This window comes from Coregonus lavaretus (assembly GCF_964263955.1).
Source record: "Coregonus lavaretus genome assembly, chromosome: 9".
NCBI classification, from domain to species: Eukaryota; Metazoa; Chordata; class Actinopteri; order Salmoniformes; family Salmonidae; genus Coregonus; species Coregonus lavaretus.
The window spans coordinates 14,581,026-14,603,149 of record NC_139996.1 but is presented as its reverse complement, the minus strand read 5'-3'; the positions used below and the strand labels follow the sequence as shown (position 1 = coordinate 14,603,149).

Here is a 22,124-nt window from a genome sequence, read left to right as displayed (position 1 = left end):
AAAGTATACTGAAAGCAGGGGCTTCCACACAGGTGTGGTTCCTGAGCTAATGAAGCAATTAACATCCCATCATGCTTATAGTCATGTACAAAAATGCTGGGCAGGCCATTATTTTGGCTACCATGGCTATGCCCCAATAGGATGACAATGCCTCCATCCACAGGGCACGAGTGGTCACTGAATGGTTTGATGAGCATGAACAGCGATGTATGCCATGGCCGTCTCAGTCACCAGATCTCAACCCAATTGAACACATATGGGAGATACTGGAGCTGCACCTGAGACAGCGTTTTCCGCCACATCAACAAAACACCAAATTATGGATTTTCGCGTGGAAGAATGGTATCGCATCCCGCCAGTAGTTGCAGAATCTATGCCAAGGTGCATTGAAGCGGTTCTGGTTCGTGGTGGCCCAAAACCCTATTAAGACACTAAATTGGTGTTTCCTTTATTTTGGCAGTTACCTGTACATTACTGAAATGAACCCTCACCCAAAATGAACACCCTCGCAAAATATGTGCGTGTTCACATGAATAAACACAAACGGCTCAAAATGGCCTGATACAAACTTTTTCCTCAAGGGACAAAGCCACTAACTTCATTCTGACAGAGTTTAGCTGTAGTTTGTTAAATCCATCTGAATTCTATGACAGGTCACAGGACCCGAAGCACCTGCTCCACTCACTTCTGATCTGTTGATGGGAGGTAGGCCTATCCATCCACTATTTCCATAACAAACACATACTGGTATTCAAATCAGACAGAGCCAAAGTCATCCCTCAAAACAGACAGCCTTGGTTACAGCGTGATCAACTTGATAATAGGCTACAGTAACTCATGTACGCTATGTTGAATACGTTTTTCAGAGCAAATTGATGACTGCAGGCTTTTTGAATAGTTCATTGTCTTTCATTGTCTCAAATAATCCGATATGTACCATATAATACACTTGTTGACTTTGCAACAGTGCAGGGTTGTAAAATATGGAGCATGATCTTTTAACTGGGACCATGTAACCAAACACTAACCAAACACTATTATACAGTATTCAGAACCCGATAGCATCTCCTAAGAAATGTATAAATATTTTAGTGGCACACGTTGAACCGAAAACGTGCTAAAATTGAATAGAATATACAGGCAATTTGTTTAGTGTTAAAAGCTCACCAGAATACTACGGAATTTTAGATAACATTCCAGTTATTCGGTCAGTCGTAGCCTACATTCACGCTCAAATGAGAAACAGGCTGTCAGTCACTTACATCTGTGTGTCAATTGAAACTAACTTCAAAATGACAGCTGCCCCAATAAAGACGCCTTGTTTTATCCAGAATAAACTTTTCTCCAGGCGTTACAAAGTTTCCACCGAGCAATTAACGTCAAGGTATCCAATTTCTAGCTCAGTCTGTTGACTATCAAAATGTACTCACATTGTATCCTTGAAACGGGAGCTGTGGATAATGCCCAATGACTATTTGATAACGCCCTACAAATCTTTAAAAGGCTGTACTATAGTGTAATGGCGTCCAATGGGAAGCTGTCCTTGAAGAAACGTGGAGCGTAAATTAATGCAGCATTCGTAACAAATGGGAAGGTGGTATTTACCACATAAGACTGGGAAATACCACTTGAACGCCCCTCCAACTCGTAATTACTAGTGTGAAACTCGTCTATCATCACTGAGCTTCGACTTCTCCAATATGCTGACCTCTGACGTCACCTACTAAGGAAATTAACTCGATAACAGCATTTTTGGCAGTTAAATGTAACAACAAAACACTATTTATAAAAAGCAATCTATTAACATGTTTTTTTAACACTAGAATTTGTTTACAAGCATGATAGCTGTACATTTAGTTGGTTGATGGTTGATGCAGCTTGTTGGCCATTAGCCAATCTGTGTTTCTCAACGAGTTCAAAGCACTTGAATGCCTCCAACTGGTATTCATGACTTCACAACTGTGAATTAACACCTTCCCACTTGGTTATGAACACAGTATTATTGCCAGACGAATCCTGGGACCAACTGTCAGCAACTTTTTCCAATATAGACTATAGAATTGCCAAGGGACTTCCCAAGGGATACAAACCGTTTTTTGCACAGTTGAGTTTTCAGTCTTTTAACAATGACGTTTAGAAAAATACAACATTTGTCTAAATGATAGCGCAGTCGATGACATGGCACGCAACCATTGGTTGATGCACGCAACGTCTGAGCAGGGGAACACGACCAACAGATGCCCAAGGCAGCTCCAACCAAACAGTGAAGCCATTGGGCGCGTTCGAGCGGATCTCTTTGTAAAGTCGTTGACCAATGCCTTTTAAAGTGTGTTGCATTATAAAAAAATGTCCAATTTGCGCCTACATGTCTGACTGCATGAAGTTCACAGAAATCACGCGACCAAAGGTCATGAAGTTTTGACTGCAGTTGCTCCTCACCAACTTCATCCTGCAGCCATCGCCTGCGTGGTGGAAGGCTCTATTGTCAACCAATCATTAGGGTATTTTTGTTTGACCCACCCCACAAGAATGTGACCAAAGAGATGACTTATACAGGCACCAACTGCATGTAGGCCTATATACAAATTAATGTGATATTTGAGGCTCTCTCAAATATCACATGTGACATGGGGGTTGGAGCCATGTTTATTTCGTCATTATAAAGATTTATTTTATAAATAATGGCAACACTGATCTGAGCCTTGCTGTTGGAAAACCGCATTAGTGTTCGACTTTTGGGCTGTCGCAGATGCACCTCCCCCGACTTCACTCCTCGACTTTTGTCTACAGTCGGTTGCATTCGCCTTACCACTCAAACGCCCCATTGTCAATAGACAGGACAGACATACACTACATGACCAAAAGTGTGGGGACATCTGCTCGTTAAACATCTCATTCCAAAATCATGGGCATTAATATGGAGTTGGTCCCCCCTTTTCTGCTATAACAGCCTCCACTCTTCTGGGAAGGCTTTCCACTAGATGTTGGAACATTGCTGCGGGAGTTGCTTCTATTCAGCCACAAGAGCATTAGTGAGGTCGGGCACTGATGTTGAGCGAATAGGCCTGGCTCGCAGTCGGCTTTCCAATTCATCCCAAAGGTGTTTGATGGGGTTGAGGTCAGGGCTCTGTGCAGGCCAGTCAAGTTCTTCCACACGATCTCGACAAACCCTTTCTGCATGGACCTCGCTTTGTGCACGGGGGCATTGTCATGCTGAAACAGGAAAGGGCCTTCCCCAAACTGTTGCCACAAAGTTGGAAGCATAGAATCGTCTAGAATGTCATTGTATGCTGTAGTGTTAAGATTTCCCTTCACTGGAACTAAGGTGCCTAGCCCGAACCATGAAAAACAGCTCCAGACCATTATTCCTCCTCCACCAAACTTTACAGTTGGCACTATGCATCGGGGTAGGTTGCGTTTTCCTGGCATCCGCCAAACCCAGATTCGTCCGTCGGACTGCCAGATGGTGAAGCGTGATTGATCACTCCAGAAAACACGTTTCCACTGCTCCAGAGTCCAAAGGCGGCGAGCTTTACACCACTCTAGCCGACGTTTGGCATTGCGCATGGTGAACTTAGGCTTGTGTGTGGCTGCTCGGCCATGGAAACCCATTTCATGAAGCTCCAGACTAACAGTTTTTGTGCTGATGTTGCTTCCAGAGGCAGTTTGGAACTCGGTAGTGAGTGTTGCAACCGAGGACAAATTATTTTTATGCGCTACTCGCTTCAGCACTCGGCGGTCATGTTCTGTGAGCTTTTGTGACCTACCACTTAGCAGCCAAGCCGTTGTTGCTCCTAGACGTTTCCACTTCACAATAACAGAACTTACAGTTGACCGGGGCAGCTCTAGCAGGGCAGAAATTTGACGAACTGACTTGTTGGAAAGGTGGCATCCTATGACGGTGCCACGCTGAAGGTCACTGAGCTCTTCATCATGGCCATTCTACTGCCAATGTTTGTCTATGGAGATTGCATGGCTGTGTGCTCAATTCTATACACCTGTCAGCAACAGTGTGGCTGAAATATCAGAATCCACTAATTTGAAGGGGTGTCCACATACTTTTGTTATATAGTGTTGGTCAGACATTGCATGCATCAACGTTAATTTGTTAATACTTGTGGAATATACAAATACTTGCTTGATATATGTTTTCCAGTTTCTTGAAATACTTTTAAACGTATTTCTATGTGAAAACTGAAATGGTCTAGTCATTCCTTTTTAGTAGACGCTCTTCTTCAGAGCAACTTACAGTAAGTGCATATATTTTCATACTTTTTCATAATGGTCCCCCGTGGGAATCGAACCTACATCCCTAGCATTGCAAGGGCCGTGCTCTACCAACTGAGCCACATCATCACAAACCACCTGATGTCTCAATGCACAAACTGAAGATATATACTTGCTTGTAAAGGTGAAAGTAGTAATTTCCCCTTTCTTGAAATACTTTGCAAATGCAACTTATTTCTATGTGGAAACTGAAATGGTCTATTCATTCCTTGTACATTTTAGTAGACACGCTTATCCAGAGCAACTTACAGTAAGGAGTGCATACGTTTTCGTATTGGTCCCCCGTGGGAATTGAACCCACAACCCTAGCATTGCAAGCGCCATGCTGAGCCATATCATCACAAACCACTTGATGTCTCAATGTACTCAATTACTGTATTGTGCTTTGTTTTTCTTGATGGTGATGGAAAGTCTACAGGTACAAACCTAGATGACCAGCCTATGTACAATACAGTAATATACACTGCTCAAAAAAATAAAGGGAACACTTAAACAACACATCCTAGATCTGAATGAATGAAATAATCTTATTAAATACTTTTTTATTTACATAGTTGAATGTGCTGACAACAAAATCACACAAAAATTATCAATGGAAATCAAATTTATCAACCCATGGAGGTCTGGATTTGGAGTCACCCTCAAAATTAAAGTGGAAAACCACACTACAGGCTGATCCAACTTTGATGTAATGTCCTTAAAACAAGTCAAAATGAGGCTCAGTAGTGTGTGTGGCCTCCACGTGCCTGTATGACCTCCCTACAACGCCTGGGCATGCTCCTGATGAGGTGGCGGATGGTCTCCTGAGGGATCTCCTCCCAGACCTGGACTAAAGCATCCGCCAACTCCTGGACAGTCTATGGTGCAACGTGGCATTGGTGGATGGAGCGAGACATGATGTCCCAGATGTGCTCAATTGGATTCAGGTCTGGGGAATGGGCGGGCCAGTCCATAGCATCAATGCCTTCCTCTTGCAGGAACTGCTGACACACTCCAGCCACATGAGGTCTAGCATTGTCTTGCAGTGGGAGGACCCCAGGGCCAACCGCACCAGCATATGGTCTCACAAGGGGTCTGAGGATCTCATCTCGGTACCTAATGGCAGTCAGGCTACCTCTGGCGAGCACATGGAGGGCTATGCGGCCCCCCAAAGAAATGCCACCCCACACCATGACTGACCCACCGCCAAACCGGTCATGCTGGAGGATGTTGCAGGCAGCAGAACGTTCTCCACGGCGTCTCCAGACTCTGTCACGTCTGTCACATGTGCTCAGTGTGAACCTGCTTTCATCTGTGAAGAGCACAGGGCGCCAGTGGCGAATTTGCCAATCTTGGTGTTCTCTGGCAAATGCCAAACGTCCTGCACGGTGTTGGGCTGTAAGCACAACCCCCACCTGTGGACGTCGGGCCCTCATACCACCCTCATGGAGTCTGTTTCTGACCGTTTGAGCAGACACATGCACATTTGTGGCCTGCTGGAGGTCATTTTGCAGGGCTCTGGCAGTGCTCCTCCTGCTCCTCCTTGCACAAAGGCGGAGGTAGCGGTCCTGCTGCTGGGTTGTTGCCCTCCTACGGCCTCCTCCACGTCTCCTGATGTACTGGCCTGTCTCCTGGTAGCGCCTCCATGCTCTGGACACTACGCTGACAGACACAGCAAACCTTCTTGCCACAGCTCGCATTGATGTGCCATCCTGGATGAGCTGCACTACCTGAGCCACTTGTGTGGGTTGTAGACTCCGTCTCATGCTACCACTAGAGTGAAAGCACCGCCAGCATTCAAAAGTGACCAAAACATCAGCCAGGAAGCATAGGAACTGAGAAGTGGTCTGTGGTCACCACCTGCAGAACCACTTCTTTATTGGGGGTGTCTTGCTAATTGCCTATAATTTCCACCTGTTGTCTATTCCATTTGCACAACAGCATGTGAAATTTATTGTCAATCAGTGTTGCTTCCTAAGTGGACAGTTTGATTTCACAGAAGTGTGATTGACTTGGAGTTACATTGTGTTGTTTAAGTGTTCCCTTTATTTTCATGAGCAGTGTGAGCAGTGTATATTTACATTAAGTGGTTTGTAAGGTTGGTAAATTAATACTGCACAAAAAGTGGTTGTTTTCATGTTATTTGATCAAGTTAAAAAATGTATTTGATGTGGATGTTTTGTGTCTTTGCCCATAACTTTGCACCTTTTGATGTAAATGTTTGAGGACAGGGTTTTGTTCCTTCTGGATTCCATTAGAATGACAATCGCAGAGAAAGGGACAGGGCAACAACTCTTACAATTCCAACTATTGAATCCTGCAAGATACTGTTCTTAATTATACAACTACCTTTTTTGCCAAACGCAAAGATGCTTGGCTACAGACATCTACAGTATATCGGTCCATATCGGTCTGCTAATACTAGTAAAGGTCCAGTTTTAAATATACAGTACCAGTCAAAAGTTTGGACACACCTACTCATTCAAGGGTTTTTCTTTATTTTTTACTATTTTCTACATTGTAGAATAATAGTGAAGACATAAACACTATGAAATAACATATATAGAATCATGTAGTAACCCAAAAATATATATTTTAGATTTTAGATTCTTCAAAGTAGCCACCCTTTGCCTTGATGACAGCTTTGCACACTCTTGGCATTCTCTCAACCAGCTTCATGAGGTAGTCACCTGGAATGCACCCCTACTTCCCGCGGTTATGTATACACCTGAGAAATCATGATTTGTCCAAATAATCATGGACGAAAAACCCAAGCACCTATTGCTGCTCATTAGCTATCAGTGCCCATAGTATAAAGACAGATCTACGGTACCATTTATGTTTACGTAGTCTGCCCATGAGAGATTAGGACAGACATAACACACACACACACACACACTCAAGGGCACTCCTCCACATTGCATGGTGTTTTATTGCCCAGTGACAGCTGTCCTCTTGGAGGGCTTGAGTTCCAGAGACATATCAACTTCTCCTTCTCACACAGTAACGCCTTGATCACACCTACAGCGTCATTGCGCAAAATGGTACGCAGCACCATCTGGATATGTGTGCAACAAAAGTTTAACATTCACCTTCTGCTACCATTTCTGTCAAGCTGTCTACGCATACAGTTTGATGCATACGTTCGATAAATCCAACGCATGCACCACACAGAACGCACTACAACAGCCTCTGCAACACAATGCTGCAAGGTAAATGTAGCGTTCCACTGGAAATGAATGTACTTCTGGTGTACCAAAATGCAATGACGCTGTCGGTGTGATCGAGGTGTAACATATTAGGGCTTCAGTTTGACAAAGCAGCCACACAGCAAAGTGAACCTAGATATGATCAATGAGCTATGTATGATAAGCACATCTCAAGAGGGGGCCAATGACCCTAGAGGCCTCTGTGAGTACTTACGAGTGAGTTATGGATCCCATACATTTGAAATACAGGCCCTATGGAAACATATTGTAAAAAAGAAATTATCAAATAACCCTCAAAGATCATTTGATTGTGTAAAAAAGTGTTGTTGTTGTTGTTGAATTTTCACACGGAATCCCAGACTGATCGTATGTCCCTTGACTGCATGCCTCTGAAAAAAGGATTAGCCCTACATGGCCATCTACAGGACAAACAGTGCTATTGCAAATCTGTCATATATACTGTCTATATGGCCACACTACTTGCACAGCCAACTCCGTCAACTTCACTCTCTCTGCATTTTATGCTACATTAAAAATAAAAAAAGTGAAAAGAGTATCAGAAATGTGCTGCTTCCAAAATGTATATTTACTTAGCCAGTGATATGCTATTGGATTTTAACCATATAAATCCTTAATAGTAGTCCTAGGGCCTATAATGAATGTATGGTTATAGTGTGAACAAACGAATAGGCAAATGCTAAGACAATATACTCAAGGTAAGGAAATGTGCTGATTAGGGGACATTTTTAATTATCATCACCATCAACAGAAGCAGCAGCAACAACAGAATCAGAATCCTCATTTTCCAATAAATCATTTAGATAATACAATACATTCTGGATCCCAATACTTTGACTTTATACTTGCCATAGATCCCGTTAAAATTACCATGATTCTTTTTCCGGTTTCTTTTTTCCCTTCTGAGTTTCCAAATAAAACAGCTGTGCTTCGAGTGCGTGCTTCGAGTGCTGTTACAAGTATGCTTGGTCCCACTACGAGGATGATGCAGGTCGCATTGCTTACTTTTTGTTTGTGTTTTGTGAATGGAATCTCGAGCCAGAAGACCATCCCCGACATCTCGGTCACTGGTGTTAGTCTCGAGGACCATTTGACTCGAGGACATGCGACTCTAAACGAAATGTTCCGAGAGGTGGAGATGTTGATGGAGGACACGCAGCACATACTGGAGGAGGCTGTGGATCAGGTAAATGTTCCATTCTGCTATATGTAATAATACACTAATTGAATAGACTATTTACAACTCTCTTTTAATTCTTTTTAATAGTAGACTATTTATAATACGTTTTTCATTACAGGGAAACTGTTGACGTTGTGGCAATGGGTAGCCAGGCTATTGTGTGTTTTTATTATACCTGCCTAATAGCCTGTAGCCTGCTTTCCTTGTAGTGTACGTTTTTCCCTCCACACATCAGTTGTTGGTAAATATTAATGTACTGTATGTCTGTATTATACTTTTAAGTGCTATGAAATAAATGAAAGGATTTGAAATTGTATTTTGCATATGCCTAGTCTATAATCATAGAACCAGAGATATGAACTGTGGAACAAACAAGATATGCTCACAATTTAATGTGTATCACTTTTTTTCATAGATGGTCAATGAGAGTGCCAAATCATTGCTTAAAATACAGGATTTGCCTCTGAACTACCACAACGAGACCAGTACATATAGGGAGGACAGGAACCACACTGTTTACATAGTGGAGAGGATTGACAAGGTAGGTGCACTACAAACAGGGTGAGGTAATGATGCAAGATCATGTGTGGATGCATTTCACAAGTCATCAACATGAACATTTTATCTGGATGTTTTATATTCTAGAGGGAGATCAGACAACAATGGTTGCCCCTTCGTTCTTTTGGCATGACATGTTTAGGTTTTCTGACAAGGAAAGTATCTGGTTTCTCCTCTAGGAAACGGACAACAGAACAGGGGAGACTCACTTCCAGACCCATATCGGGATCAATGGCCAATGGAACGAAGTTGATCATGTGAGTTTGTATTGTACATTTTCTTTGAAATATTAGGTGCTGAAAAAAAAGATTGCAGGGAGTTTAATGCAAACCAATTCTGAGGTAAGAGGTGTTTCAGCTTCCAAGTCTGCAAACAGCTGGGGTCTGATCATCAGAACAATCCTATGACAGTTATTGTATTCAGACAAGGATGTTTGTATATGTTGAATTAAAGCCAGATGGAATAAGGTGAGGCAATAGCAGTGTATGACTGTTGAAGAAACAGATTAGTCAGTCACATGATGACTCCACAGATGTGATCTCTCTTTGTCTCTCATTCCATAACCTCGTCCCCATGCTAGAGGAAGTGTCTGGTAATTAAAACCATAAAGGTGATAGTTAAGTTGTAGCCCCGGTTATCTCCTCTCTCTGGCTGGGATGAATCTATGTAGTCTCCAGTTATGGTAGAAAATGTTCTAATATTTTCTATGGGAATTTTTCTGTCAATTGAAGCACTTATCAAAGTTTTTATCTCCAGAATATGCTGGAATTGAAGTGAAATTGATCCCAAACCTGATGATATGGATTGTTTGGATACTATTTGATATAGCTAAGTAAGTTTATTTAGGTGGAGAATCAAGACAATAATTAAGTCAATTGCTATTCCTCTAAAACAAATGGAAACTTAAACCCAGCTTTTCTACCATTGCCTGTTTTCCTTTGCTCTTTTGTCAACCTTTCACTCATCTAACAGCTCATTATGCAAGGAAGAAGGAAACTGGGTACAGTAATTTGTTTTGAGACTGAAACAATGTATCCTGTTGCCCCAGTTTCAAACCAAAGTTATTTTCCAAGTCTTTTCTCAGCTACTGCAGGAAAACTAAAAAGACAGAATTCTTTACAACGGTGTGAATAGATTGTCTGCGTCTTTTATAATGAATGAGATCATAATGTAGTTTAAAGAGGTGGCCATATACTTTACACAGTTTAAAAACATGAGAACACCAATATTAAGCCATTATTCCACAGGCTGTTTCACCACTGGAGATTTTATGGCAGTGTTTTGATCTTTTTCCTTTCCTGGCATCATTACAGAATGTGGTTGAATTAATAGACATGGAAAAAATGCATGGAAAGTAGCCTGCTGGAAAACATTTTCCTTTTTAAAAACGGTCTACTTAATTTTGTCGCTGTGTGTGCTGCTCCACAGTGATGAGTTTGGTTAAATATTTAGTGGGGGAAAATGAAGAGAAGCCCAGCATGATGCCTAAACAGCTGTGATTAATCAACAGAATTACAGGGTATTAGGGTTGGTGAGCAGCATTTCTTCCCCAGTGTCTCCTCCAGTCCCCCAACACTGAGTTATCCCGTCTGGCGGACTGGGAAGCCACATTTTCTACTGAAGCTTTTGCAGAGATATTCTTATAATGTTTAAAGTTTTAATGTCATGTGCACAAGTACAGTGAAATGCCTTTCTTGCAAGCTCTAAACCAAACAATACAGTAATCAATCACAAAAAAAGTACATGAGGTAGAACAAAAACACACGAGAAATAGAAATAAGAACATGAGAAAGCAAGAAGCTATATATCCTAGAAAGGTGTTGTTACTTCATGTGAGCTAGGGGGTTGGCTGAGATGGATTTGAGTGGTACGCCGTGAAGGAAACCCTTACTGTTGATGGTTGCCAGACTGCTGTTAGTGACACAACCTGCATCTGTCTAGACTAGTCCAGGCTGCTATGGAGATGGAAGGCGGGATGTGTTTTGATCCTGCCTGTTATTTGATACAGTACATGTCTTTGTGATTCAATGGAATGTAAAATAGATTTAAAACAAAAACTCATCATAATACACTGAGTATGCTCACATCTTGACTTCCCACAATGGAAATAATTAGGTAATGATGGAGCACACCACACACAGCCAAAGTTATAAAACAATAAAAAATAAAATCATGTTTATTCATGGCAAGTGAATTGGGTACAGTTTGTGTAGTGAAATGCTGTATTCTCATGTTGCTAGGTGTGGGAGAAGGCTGTGTTAGGCATATCCACAGACACGTCAGGTCTCCATTCTCAGTAGCCAAGTGTTCAAGGCTGACAGACCCTGGGAGCTCTCTGATAAAGTATGTTGTTTCTGTAAGCTGGCTGAGTTTCCCCGACTCCACATAGCATGAAGAGATAAAAATGTTAATCACAAGGTTTAGATGACTGATTTTGGCAGAAGCCGTTTCCTCAGGCCGATGGAGGAGGGCCAGTGTTCATGTCAGTTGTTGTTCACAGAGTCTGTAACAAGAACACCATTTAACTGAAATTTCCTGATTTAGCCATCATATCCATCTGTACTCAATGTAAAGGTCTATGCACATCCCTTAATGAGCAAAGCATTTGTGTGAAAACAAATGTAGCTGAAATTGAACAGACTAGTAAAACTTGAACAGGGAATTTGGGTATACCTGCGTTGGAGGGGGGTTGGATAGTGTGTTGTGTGGATGCTGGTTGGTCCTGTCTTATGAATGTGATTTCTCTTACCAGGAGTGTATGATTGATGAAGATTGTGGTAAGAGCAGTTACTGCCTATATGAGATAGTGAGCTCCAAGTGCCTCCCCTGCAAAGATGTTGATATGGTGAGTCTTTTTGTTGTTGTTGATTAATATCTTATTTTCTTCCCAATCCTGAGTCAATATTCAGCCTTCCATTGAGTTGAGAAATGGAAATGAAAGGGATATAAACAAACCCAATGAACCCAAGTTAGTTGTGTACTTGTGATGACACTCCAGATGTTCTTGAGGTCTAGATCAGGGATGGGCATCTTCGATGGGGATGGGGGCCACAAAAAAACGGAACTCCTCATGAGGGTCCGCAGTGGCTTGTGGGTCTGCGTACCCACGTCCATACACCCACATCATGCAATTCTACTCAGTTTTACAGCTAATTTCCTGCAATTCTACACATTTCGCCATAGGGCGGAGGCAAATGTTTGAAGTTTTTAATATGATAACTAATGATCAATAGGCCCCACCCCGGTCAGTAATTTGACCATGCTTACTCCAAGTTTAGATAGCTGGCCGCAAGACTAACTTACCAATAAATAAATAAATAATGCTGACATGGGCTAATTGAGCGACTACTGATGCACAACCACATTTCGAAATTGCACCTTGTGTATTCTATTATTCTAACTCCCAACAGTAAGTTGAGACCCCAACAGAATTTTTAATTTTTCAAATTGGTCCGCAGGCCTAAAAAAGGGCCATCCCTGGTCTAGATTATGTCTCTGATTCCCTGCTTGTTCCAATCACAAAAATATGACTATTACTAACTAACTATTACTAACTACCACTGGCTATCATAAGGTGAATGCACCAATTTGTAAGTCGCTCTGGATAAGAGCGTCTGCTAAATGACGTAAATGTAAATACTAACGTGTGTGTGTGTGTTTTCAGACTTGCACAAAGGATGAAGAGTGTTGTTCAGACCAGATGTGTGTGTGGGGACAGTGTACTGAGAATGCCACCAAGGGCAATGCAGGCAGCATCTGTCAGTACCAGAGTGACTGTAAGCCAAAGCACTGCTGTGCCGTCCTCAAAGGTATATGGTCAAACACACATTCAGTGCCCAATAAGCTATCTGTTCAAGGTATTGTTTGGTTTGTGTTAAAGTACGTTACTTACTGGTCCTCTTTCTCCCCTGTACCCATGTTTCTAAATTAACCTTTTCATTGGTAGCACTGGTGCTCCCACCTTTAAAAAAGTTAGGACTCCAAACTCTATAGGAGTACCAGAAAGAGAGGCCACAATATATTAATTAAGTCCAATGCAGCCGTTTTAATCTCAATATCAAATGATTTCTGGGTAACAATGAAGTACCTTAATATGATTTGTTTTCAGTTTAAAATGGTCAAAAAGAAACATGGCTTATTAGCAAAGAGCAATTTCTCAAGCAAGAATTTAGCTAGGACTGTCTGGGAGTGGTCTGAGTGGGGAGGGGGAAAACTGAAAACGTTCTTATTGGTCTATTAACTAATTTACCGCCTGGTGAGGCAAAATCTCCATCCCACCAAAACAGGCTGAAATTTCAGGCGGTCTTTTCAAACAGCTCTTACACTAAAAGGGCATTATCATTTTCACAGTATTATTCCAACCACATGGTGTGGAGATTATTAATTAATATATATTACACACTACCAGTTAAAGGTTTGGACACCTACTCATTCAAGGGTTTTTCTTTATTTTTACTATTTTTTACATTGTAGAATAATAGTGAAGACATCATAACTATGAAATAACACAAATGGAATCATGTAGTAACCAAGAAAGTGTTAAACAAATCAAAATATATTTGAAATTCTTCAAATAGCCACCCTTTGCCTTGATGACAGCTTTGCACACTCTTGGCATTCTCTCAACCAGCTTCACCTGGAATGATTTTCCAACAGTCTTGAAGGAGTTCCCACATATGCTGGGCACTTGTTGGCTGCTTTTCCTTCACTCTGCGGTCCGACTCATCCCAAACCATCTCAATTGGGTTGAGGTCGGGGGATTGTGGAGGCCAGGTCATCTGATGCAGCACTTGTCCTGTTGAAAAACAAATGATAGTCCCACTAAACCCAAACCAGATGGGATGGCGTATCACTGCAGAATGCTGTGGTAGCCATGCTGGTTAAGTGTGCCTTGAATTCTAAATAAATCACAGACAGTGTCACCAGCAAAGCATCCCCACACCATAACACCTCCTCCTCCATGCTTTACGGTGGGAAATACACATGCGGAGATCATCCGTTCACCCACACCGCGTCTCACAAAGCCACGGCGGTTGGAACCAAAAATCTCAAATTTTGACTCTCCAATTTCCACCGGTCTAATGTCCATTGCTCATGTTTCTTGGCCCAAGCAAGTCTCTTCTTCTTATTGGTGTCCTTTAGTAGTGGTTTCTTTGCAGCAATTTGACCATGAAGGCCTGATTCACACAGTCTCCTCTGAACAGTTGATGTTGAGATGTGTCTGTTACTTGAACTCTGTGAAGCATTTATTTGGGCTGCAATTTCTGAGGCTGGCAACTCTAATGAACTTCTCCTCTGCAGCAGAGGTAACTCTGGGTCTTCCATTCCTGTGGCGGTCCTCATGAGAGCCAGTTTCATCATAGCGCTTGATGGTTTTTGCGACTGCACCTGAAGAAACTTTCAAAGTTCTTGAAATGTTCCGTATTGACTGACTTTCATGTCTTAAAGTAATGATGGGCTGTTGTTTTTCTTTGCTTATTTGAGCTGGTCTTGCCATAATATGGACTTAAGGACTTGGTCTTTTACAAAATAGGGCTATCTTCTGTATACCACCCCTACCTTGTCACAACACAACTGATTGGCTCAAACGCATTAAGAAGGAAAGAAATTCCACAAATTAACTTTTAAGAAGGCACCTGTTAATTGAAATGCATTCCAGGTGACTATCTCATGAAGCTGGTTGATAGAATGCCAAGAGTGTGCAAAGCTGTCATCAAGGCAAAGGGTTAGTATTTGAAGAATCTCAAATATAAAATATATTTTGGTTTGTTTAACACTTCTTTGGTTACTACATGATTCCATATGTGTTATTTCATAGTTTTGATGTCTTCGCTATTATTCTACAATGTAAAAATAAAGAAAAACCCTTGAATGAGTAGGTGTGTCCAAACGTTTGACTGGTACTTTGTATGTATGTGTTTTGTTTTTTTGTTTTTTTGGGGGGGGGGGGATTGGAGTAAAGGGGGGGGGGGGGGGGGGGGGGGGGGGGGGGGGGGGGGGGGGGTAGAAGGATTACTTTATCCTATCCCAGGTATTTAAAGGGGCAATCTGCAGTTCAAACAATAACCAATGTCCACCTCGCCATTGTTTTAGTACAAAGCTGAGGGATTGTGCTGGGGAAATGTAACCACTCTCAAATTTATAGACAGAGCTATGGAATCAAGGACTGACCATCCATGAGATAAAAAGTATAGTTTTGTCCATGTTTTGAGGCTATACAGTGTTTGTTTACAATTACATTGTTTACAAACATTGGAGTAAAACAAGCTTATATTTTGGGCTCAGATGGGGTAAGACATGCAGCTGTTTTTAGATCAATATCAAATCATTTCTGGGTAACAATTAAGTACCTTACTGTAATAGTTTTCCATTACAATGGACAAAAATGGCTTTTTAGATAACCATTTCTCAAGCAATAATTTTGCTAGGACTGTCTGGGAGTGGTCTGAGTGGGGAGAGGAAAACTGAAAACTAGCTGTTATTGGCAGATTGGTTTGGAACTCTTTTGTTATTGGTGTATTAACCAATTCACCGCCTGGTGTTATCACCAGGCAAGCCTAATCTCCCGCCCATGCAAACCTGCTTGATTACAAGGTTCTGTCTAGATTGTATTTTAAACCAGCAACTATCAGGAAATGACACAAAACACAGGAAAAAACGAATTTTGACTGCACTGGGCCTTTAACTAAACTCATGAGACATTTATAAGTTATATTCTTCAAGAATCAATGATTATATATAATTAATTTAAAAGTCCCAAAATGGATGTATCATCGCAGAGGTAATCCTGAGGTAGCTATCCAGTCCCCTTCCTTTCTTCCAGTGCCATTTTAAACCATACTGGTAAAGTTACCAGGTTGTTAGCCAGATGGGTAACATGACTGGACAAGGTTGTTTTGTTATCAAACAAATGGCTAGTGGCCAATAGTAGTTTAAACGGCCAGCGATATGGTTGATTAAATTATCAAATGTGTACCGCGAATTTGCGATAGAAAGAAAAAATGTAGTGTCTGCTAAAACACAGGATAATAGCCACCCTCGTCTCCACCTTAGCCATTCTGTGTGACCATTTTTTCTTCTTGTGATGAGTTGTCCTGGCGATGGAGAAAGATGTGCAATTTTTAAGTAAATGTTCCTGCAGTTCTACACATTTTGCCATGAGTAGAGAAAATCTTGCCGTTTTATAGCTAATTTCCTACAATTCTACACCTTTTTCCATGACTAATGCCATGTTCATATGATATCTGGGTGAGAGTGACTAACAAAATCAATGGGGGCCCCCTGCAGGTCAGGGCACCTGGGCAAGTGCCCTGGGTGCCTGGTCGGTAATTAGGCCATGATTAATAAAAGGTTTAGATTGCTAGGTAAATTAGTCTAGCCAGCTATCTAAAAATGTTAGCTGACATGGGCTAATTGAATGACTGACAGTGACTGACGTAACAAAAGTAAAACTGCTGATGCACTACCACATTTCGAAAATTATTTATTTTGGGCGGTGGGCCCCCTAGTGGCCACTTATGGCGCTTATTTGTACCAGACATGAAACACAAATGTAACAACTTTGCTTGCTCCCAATGACACAAATATCATTTTGCCATCTAATATATTATCTGGGCGAATATTTTTCTAGGCGCACTGGTGCTACCAAATCAGCACGGCACCGCTAAATATTTAGGAGCATATGCGACCAAGACTGTCGCAAATTAGAGCCCAGCCTGTACCCCCTTCATTCTTTCCTATGAGGTTCATGCATTTCCCTCCCCTGTCTAATCTGCTTTCTTCACCCCTTATCTCCCTCTTACCATCCTCATCTCTCATTTTCTCCTCTGCTTCCCCACCTCTCTCCCTGTCCTTCTCATGGTGGTTGCAGAGCTACTCTTCCCAGTGTGCCAGCCCAGGCTGGAGAAGGGTGAAGCGTGCAACAGCCACCCTAACCTGCTGATGGACATGCTGTCCTGGGACGTGGAGGGCCCGAGGGAATACTGCCTCTGTGCCAGCGGGCTCCACTGCCAACCCCATGGGTGAGAGCATCTCTAATCCTCACAAACAGCTGTGATTGTTGCATGTGGGTCTGTCAGATGTTCCCATACGAAAAAAATGAGAAAAAATTATAATATATTTTTAGCTACATTATTTAGGATACATGTGAAATATTTCAAATATATTTAATACATTTTAAATACATTCCAACATATCACGTAAAATGTATATCACAATATGTTAAATGCATCGAGAAATGTATTTAATGCATTTCAAAAATGTTCCAACATGCATTGAAATTAGGTGTGTGCCGACATGGCCATACTCGTAATCGTATCCGTAAATTGGCAATTGATAGTCGGATCGGATGATTTTTTAAATGTTTTAATATGCCTAACTAGATGTTGGCAAAATACCTATCTCACTGCACGTTTATAAACCAAACAAGCTGCAGATTAGGTACCACTGAGGGATGTGTGTGTCAGACCTGTGTCTGTGTCTGTGTCCCCTGAATTTGCAGTGGGCAGACAAGTTTGCTATCAGTCAAAATGCGCGTCGGCGATTCATATTTTTCCCCTACCCTCGCCCCGCTTGTTAGATGGTATGCACATTGATTGCTTGATAACAAACGTCCTTGCCATTTGATTTATCAAAGTAGCAGGCTAACAGGAGGCAGCAGCAGTCTGAATGATCAGACAGAAACAAAGAAGTGGAAGTGATCTGGTGAAATTGTTAATCGAGAAATACAGCAATTTTGTTTTATTTAAATGTATAATATAAAAAATTGGGCAAATCCTATTGAAATAAAATAGCGACCTGTCTTAACAAAACAGTAGGGTCTTTGGTATCACATGCATTTATGTTAGTCTCATGAAGACTGCAGAACTGGCAGTGTACAAGCTTAACCTTTAATAAAGGAACACAACATAACACATTAACTGGCTCATGAGAGGCCAAAAAGCACTAAGACAAAGCCACGCCCCAACAAGCCACGCCTCCAAGTCTTCTAAAAGGCTGCTGCTGCTACAATATATTTAGTCAAAAAGCTTTTTTTTTTTTTTTACTTGACAACTACCAAAAGCACAAACATGCATTTAAACGACTACAATCATAATACATTATCGGTCATGTAGTGACTCCATCTATAATAATATAATATAATATGCCATTTAGCAGACGCTTTTATCCAAAGCGACTTACAGTCATGCGTGCATACATTTTTTTTTTGTGTATGGGTGGTCCCGGGGATCGAACCCACTACATTCATGTACATATGACAAATAGACAAACGAACTTGACTAGAGCATTGGAACCAAAGGGTACTGGGTCATTCCACAAAATGAGTGCCTTATGTTAAAGGTAGACTCAGCTAAATGATGTTGCCATGAGCAGCATCGCATATATTGAGATGAGCGAGATGCAGGACTTTTCTCACACACAGTACATTTTACATTTACATTTTAGTCATTTAGCAGACACTCTTATCCAGAGCGACTTACAGTTAGTGAATACATATTTTTTTTATACCCCCCGTGGGAATCAAACCCACAACCCTGGCATTGCAAACGCCATGCTCTATCAACTGAGCTACATCCCTGCCGGCCATTCCCTCCCCTACCCTGGACGACGCTGGGCCAATTGTGCGCCGCCCATGAGTCTCCCGGTCGCGGCCGGCTGCGACAGAGCCTGGATTCAAACCAGGATCTCTAGTGGCACAGTTAGCACTGCGATGCAGTGCCTTAGACCACTGCGCCACTCGGTTCGCTTCAATTTTTTTACAGCGGGGTAGCCAGGGAACCAAAAGAGCGTAGAAGTTGAGCCTCGCGCTTCAACACTCTTAGTTGTTGTGGAAATTGACCCACTATGCTGTTTACTTCCTGTTGATCAAACAAGCTTCCATTCCCCCGGTCACAAGGGAATTCATGGCTGATTTCTAGTAATTACCAGTTAGAGGGCCATTCAAGTGGATTTTCCCAGATGCGATAAATTCCCATTTCCCACTTGGCTATGAATGCACCATAACACCGCTAACCATCCACTGTAGAGCCATGAATGCACCATAACACCGCTAACCATCCACTGTAGAGCCATGAATGCACCATAACACCGCAACCATCCACTATAGAGCTGTATAATACCACTCATTGGAATCACAAGACCTAGACCTACACCTAGACCTTGTAAGCACAAGCACAAGACCTAGACCTACACTTTGACATATTGTATATTGAAGCGTTTGTTTTTGACTCACTATGACAGATTAAATTATATCACTGCCAAAGTTTTTGCTTGGTTGCCCAAAAACATTTCTCCATTGATCAATACATAAAGAGTAATTTCAGAAGCCGAATTAGGAACCACTTTGACTAGATGTCATAGCCATCCATTTCTGGAATATTGTAAGGCATTACATGCATTTCAACAAAGATGCAAATGTATCTACATGTATTTGAAATATGTTTACGTGACGTTAAATATATTGAAATGTATTGATTTTTTTATATGGGTTTTACTAACTGAAAAAAAAAAAAAATTCGGTTTCAGACGCGGATCCCTGTGTGCGAACTAGGGGACCACAAGACACGGTGAAGAGAGCTAACGCCTTAAGATGAGGCATGGTTGTGTGTTTTCTGAAAACTTCCGACTGGGTTCTGGTATCTGTCTGGCATTGTGTTAGACAGACAATGGCCAAACCAGATGAAAATGGGGCCGACAGATGTGTTCTCAATCACATCAACTATCCAAGCAAAGCACTCATGATGTAATTGGAATAATCACAACAAATAAACATAGTTTTCTTGAATTTACTTTCCAGCTATTACTACTGATATTAAAGGCCAGTGCTATATATATACACTAGATGGCAGCATTATACAAACATCTGATGTCCTGTTCTTTAGTTTCTGTCTGTTCTTTAGTTTTGACAGTGATGCTTGAGGCAGAAAGACAACATTCTGTGGACTCCGTTGGATGTAGGTTAATCTGGTTTAACACTCACACACTTGCATTGCACACATACATACATGTCATCTGTGGTCATACGACATATTGCCATTGGGAATGGTCACATATCCTGGTCCATGTTTTCATGAGCTGAAATGAAAGATCCCAGAAATGTTCCATATGCACAAAAAGTTGATTACGCTCAAATTTTGTGCACAAGTTTGTTTACATCGATGTTAGTGAGCATTTCTTCTTTGCCATGTCTCATGTTTTGAGGGTGCATGCAATTGGCATTCTGACTGCAGGAATGTCCACCAGAGCTGAATGTTAATTTCTCTACCATAAGCAGCCTCCAACGGTGTTTTAGACAATTTGGCAGAACGTCCAACCGGCCTCACAACCGTAGACCACGTGTAACCACGCCAGCCCAGGACCTCCTCATCCGGCTTCTTCACCTGCGGGATCGTCTTGAGACCAGCCACCCGGACAGCTGATGAAACGGTGGGTTTGCACAACCAAAGAATGTCTGCACAAACTGTCAGAAACCGTCTCAGGGAAGCTCATCTGTGTGCTCGTCGTCCTCACCAGGGTCTTGACCTGACTGCAGTTCGGCGTCGTAACCGACAACGGTGGGCAAATGCTCACCTTTGATGGGCACTGGCACGCTGAATAAGTTTAATGGTTTCTGTGACCAACAGATGCATATCTGTATGCCCAGGCATGTGAAATCCATAGATTAGGGCCTAATACATTTATTTCAATTGACTGATTTCTTTATATGAATTGTAACTCAGGTAGCCTAGTGGTTAAGAGTGTTGGGCCAGTAACCACAAGGTTGCTTGTTCGAATGCCTGACCGACTATGTGAAGAACCCAAAAACCCTAATTGCTCCTGTAAATCTAAATGACTAAAATGTACATCTTTGAAAATGTTGCATTTTTATATTTTTGTTCTGTGTGTAAAAAAAAAAAAAACAAGCCTTCACAATATCTGTGACATATTTGTACAAACCTAAAAGGAGTAACATATCCTGTTTACCAATGTTATGCGACTAAGTATTTACAAATCATCCCAAAATGCTCTGCTGCAGTCTACATGTTTCTGGAGTCTGCTACAGTCTTTTTTTTCCCACTGTCGGTTTTGTTTGCCTTGTAATGTCCTAGGTTGTAATTTGTAATGGGCAGCAGCCAACAATTTAGGCAGGACTCCGGTGGGATAGTGAGCCTAAAGCCAGGGGTGGGTGAAGTCCTGGCAAAACGTTTTAATTGCATAACAGATTATAGCCAGATTACACACAGCTGTGGGACATCAGGAAAAATCAACCTTTTACCACATCAGGACAAACTGCATGTGGACCTAAAACCAAATGGAAATGGAACACTCCCAGGCAGGATTAGGGGTGTCAAATCTCATCCCATCCCCACAGGGCTCTCGACCTGGATTTTCTAAGGCTGCCTTAATATTTCCTGAAATAACGTCTTATTTTTTGGAAGGATAAGCTTGAAATGGGCATGCTCTAATTGACTCAACAACCAAAAACACAGAAGTTTAGCTTTTTTAATTAACCATAAAATCAAAAGAAATATATATTTTTTAATCAAAGTCAGCTGGTTAACTAATTGATCCTGCTTTGTAGTATACCCCTCTGATCTTTTGCCCAATTATTGGCCAAATAGCTGATATGATTGGTCAAAAGTTTAGGGCTGCGTTCAGTACGAAGATTTAGTGGCACAGAAACGGTGCTGTTCTGAACGACCTGTTGAAAATGCACTGCTGCCCTTTCAAATACATCACTTATTGCTTCAAACCACATCCACCAAACTGAGTAGTCTGCTAAATGGCATATTATATTATATATTATATGAGTAGACATACCTCACTCAGTCTGTTCAAGAACGTTTTGGGGAAACGTGTCGTTCAGTACAAACCGTTACGCAAAGTAGCAAACATTCAATCGAACTGAATGCACC

The 22,124-nt window shown here is 41.7% G+C and overlaps 2 protein-coding genes across 2 annotated transcripts in view; one reads left to right on the top strand and one right to left on the bottom strand.

Moving 5' to 3' along the window:
* The window catches only part of LOC311134498 (F-actin-monooxygenase mical2b-like), a 55,858-nt gene extending 54,409 nt beyond the window's left edge, over positions 1 to 1,449 (bottom strand). Inside the window, 1 exon segment of the mRNA XM_084168197.1 lies at positions 1,431 to 1,449. The gene's annotated coding sequence lies outside the window, so the exon portion shown is untranslated.
* Positions 1,450 to 8,424: 6,975 nt separating this feature from the next.
* Positions 8,425 to 20,014, top strand: LOC311134930 (dickkopf-related protein 3-like). The gene is made up of 7 exons (XM_084168695.1): positions 8,425 to 8,679; positions 9,089 to 9,214; positions 9,411 to 9,488; positions 11,984 to 12,076; positions 12,896 to 13,040; positions 17,102 to 17,252; positions 19,756 to 20,014. The coding sequence occupies exons 1-7, from the start codon at positions 8,455 to 8,457 to the stop codon at positions 19,778 to 19,780; spliced, it is 843 nt and encodes a 280-aa protein (XP_084024821.1). The 5' UTR covers positions 8,425 to 8,454; the 3' UTR covers positions 19,781 to 20,014.
* The last annotated feature ends 2,110 nt before the right edge of the window (positions 20,015 to 22,124 follow it).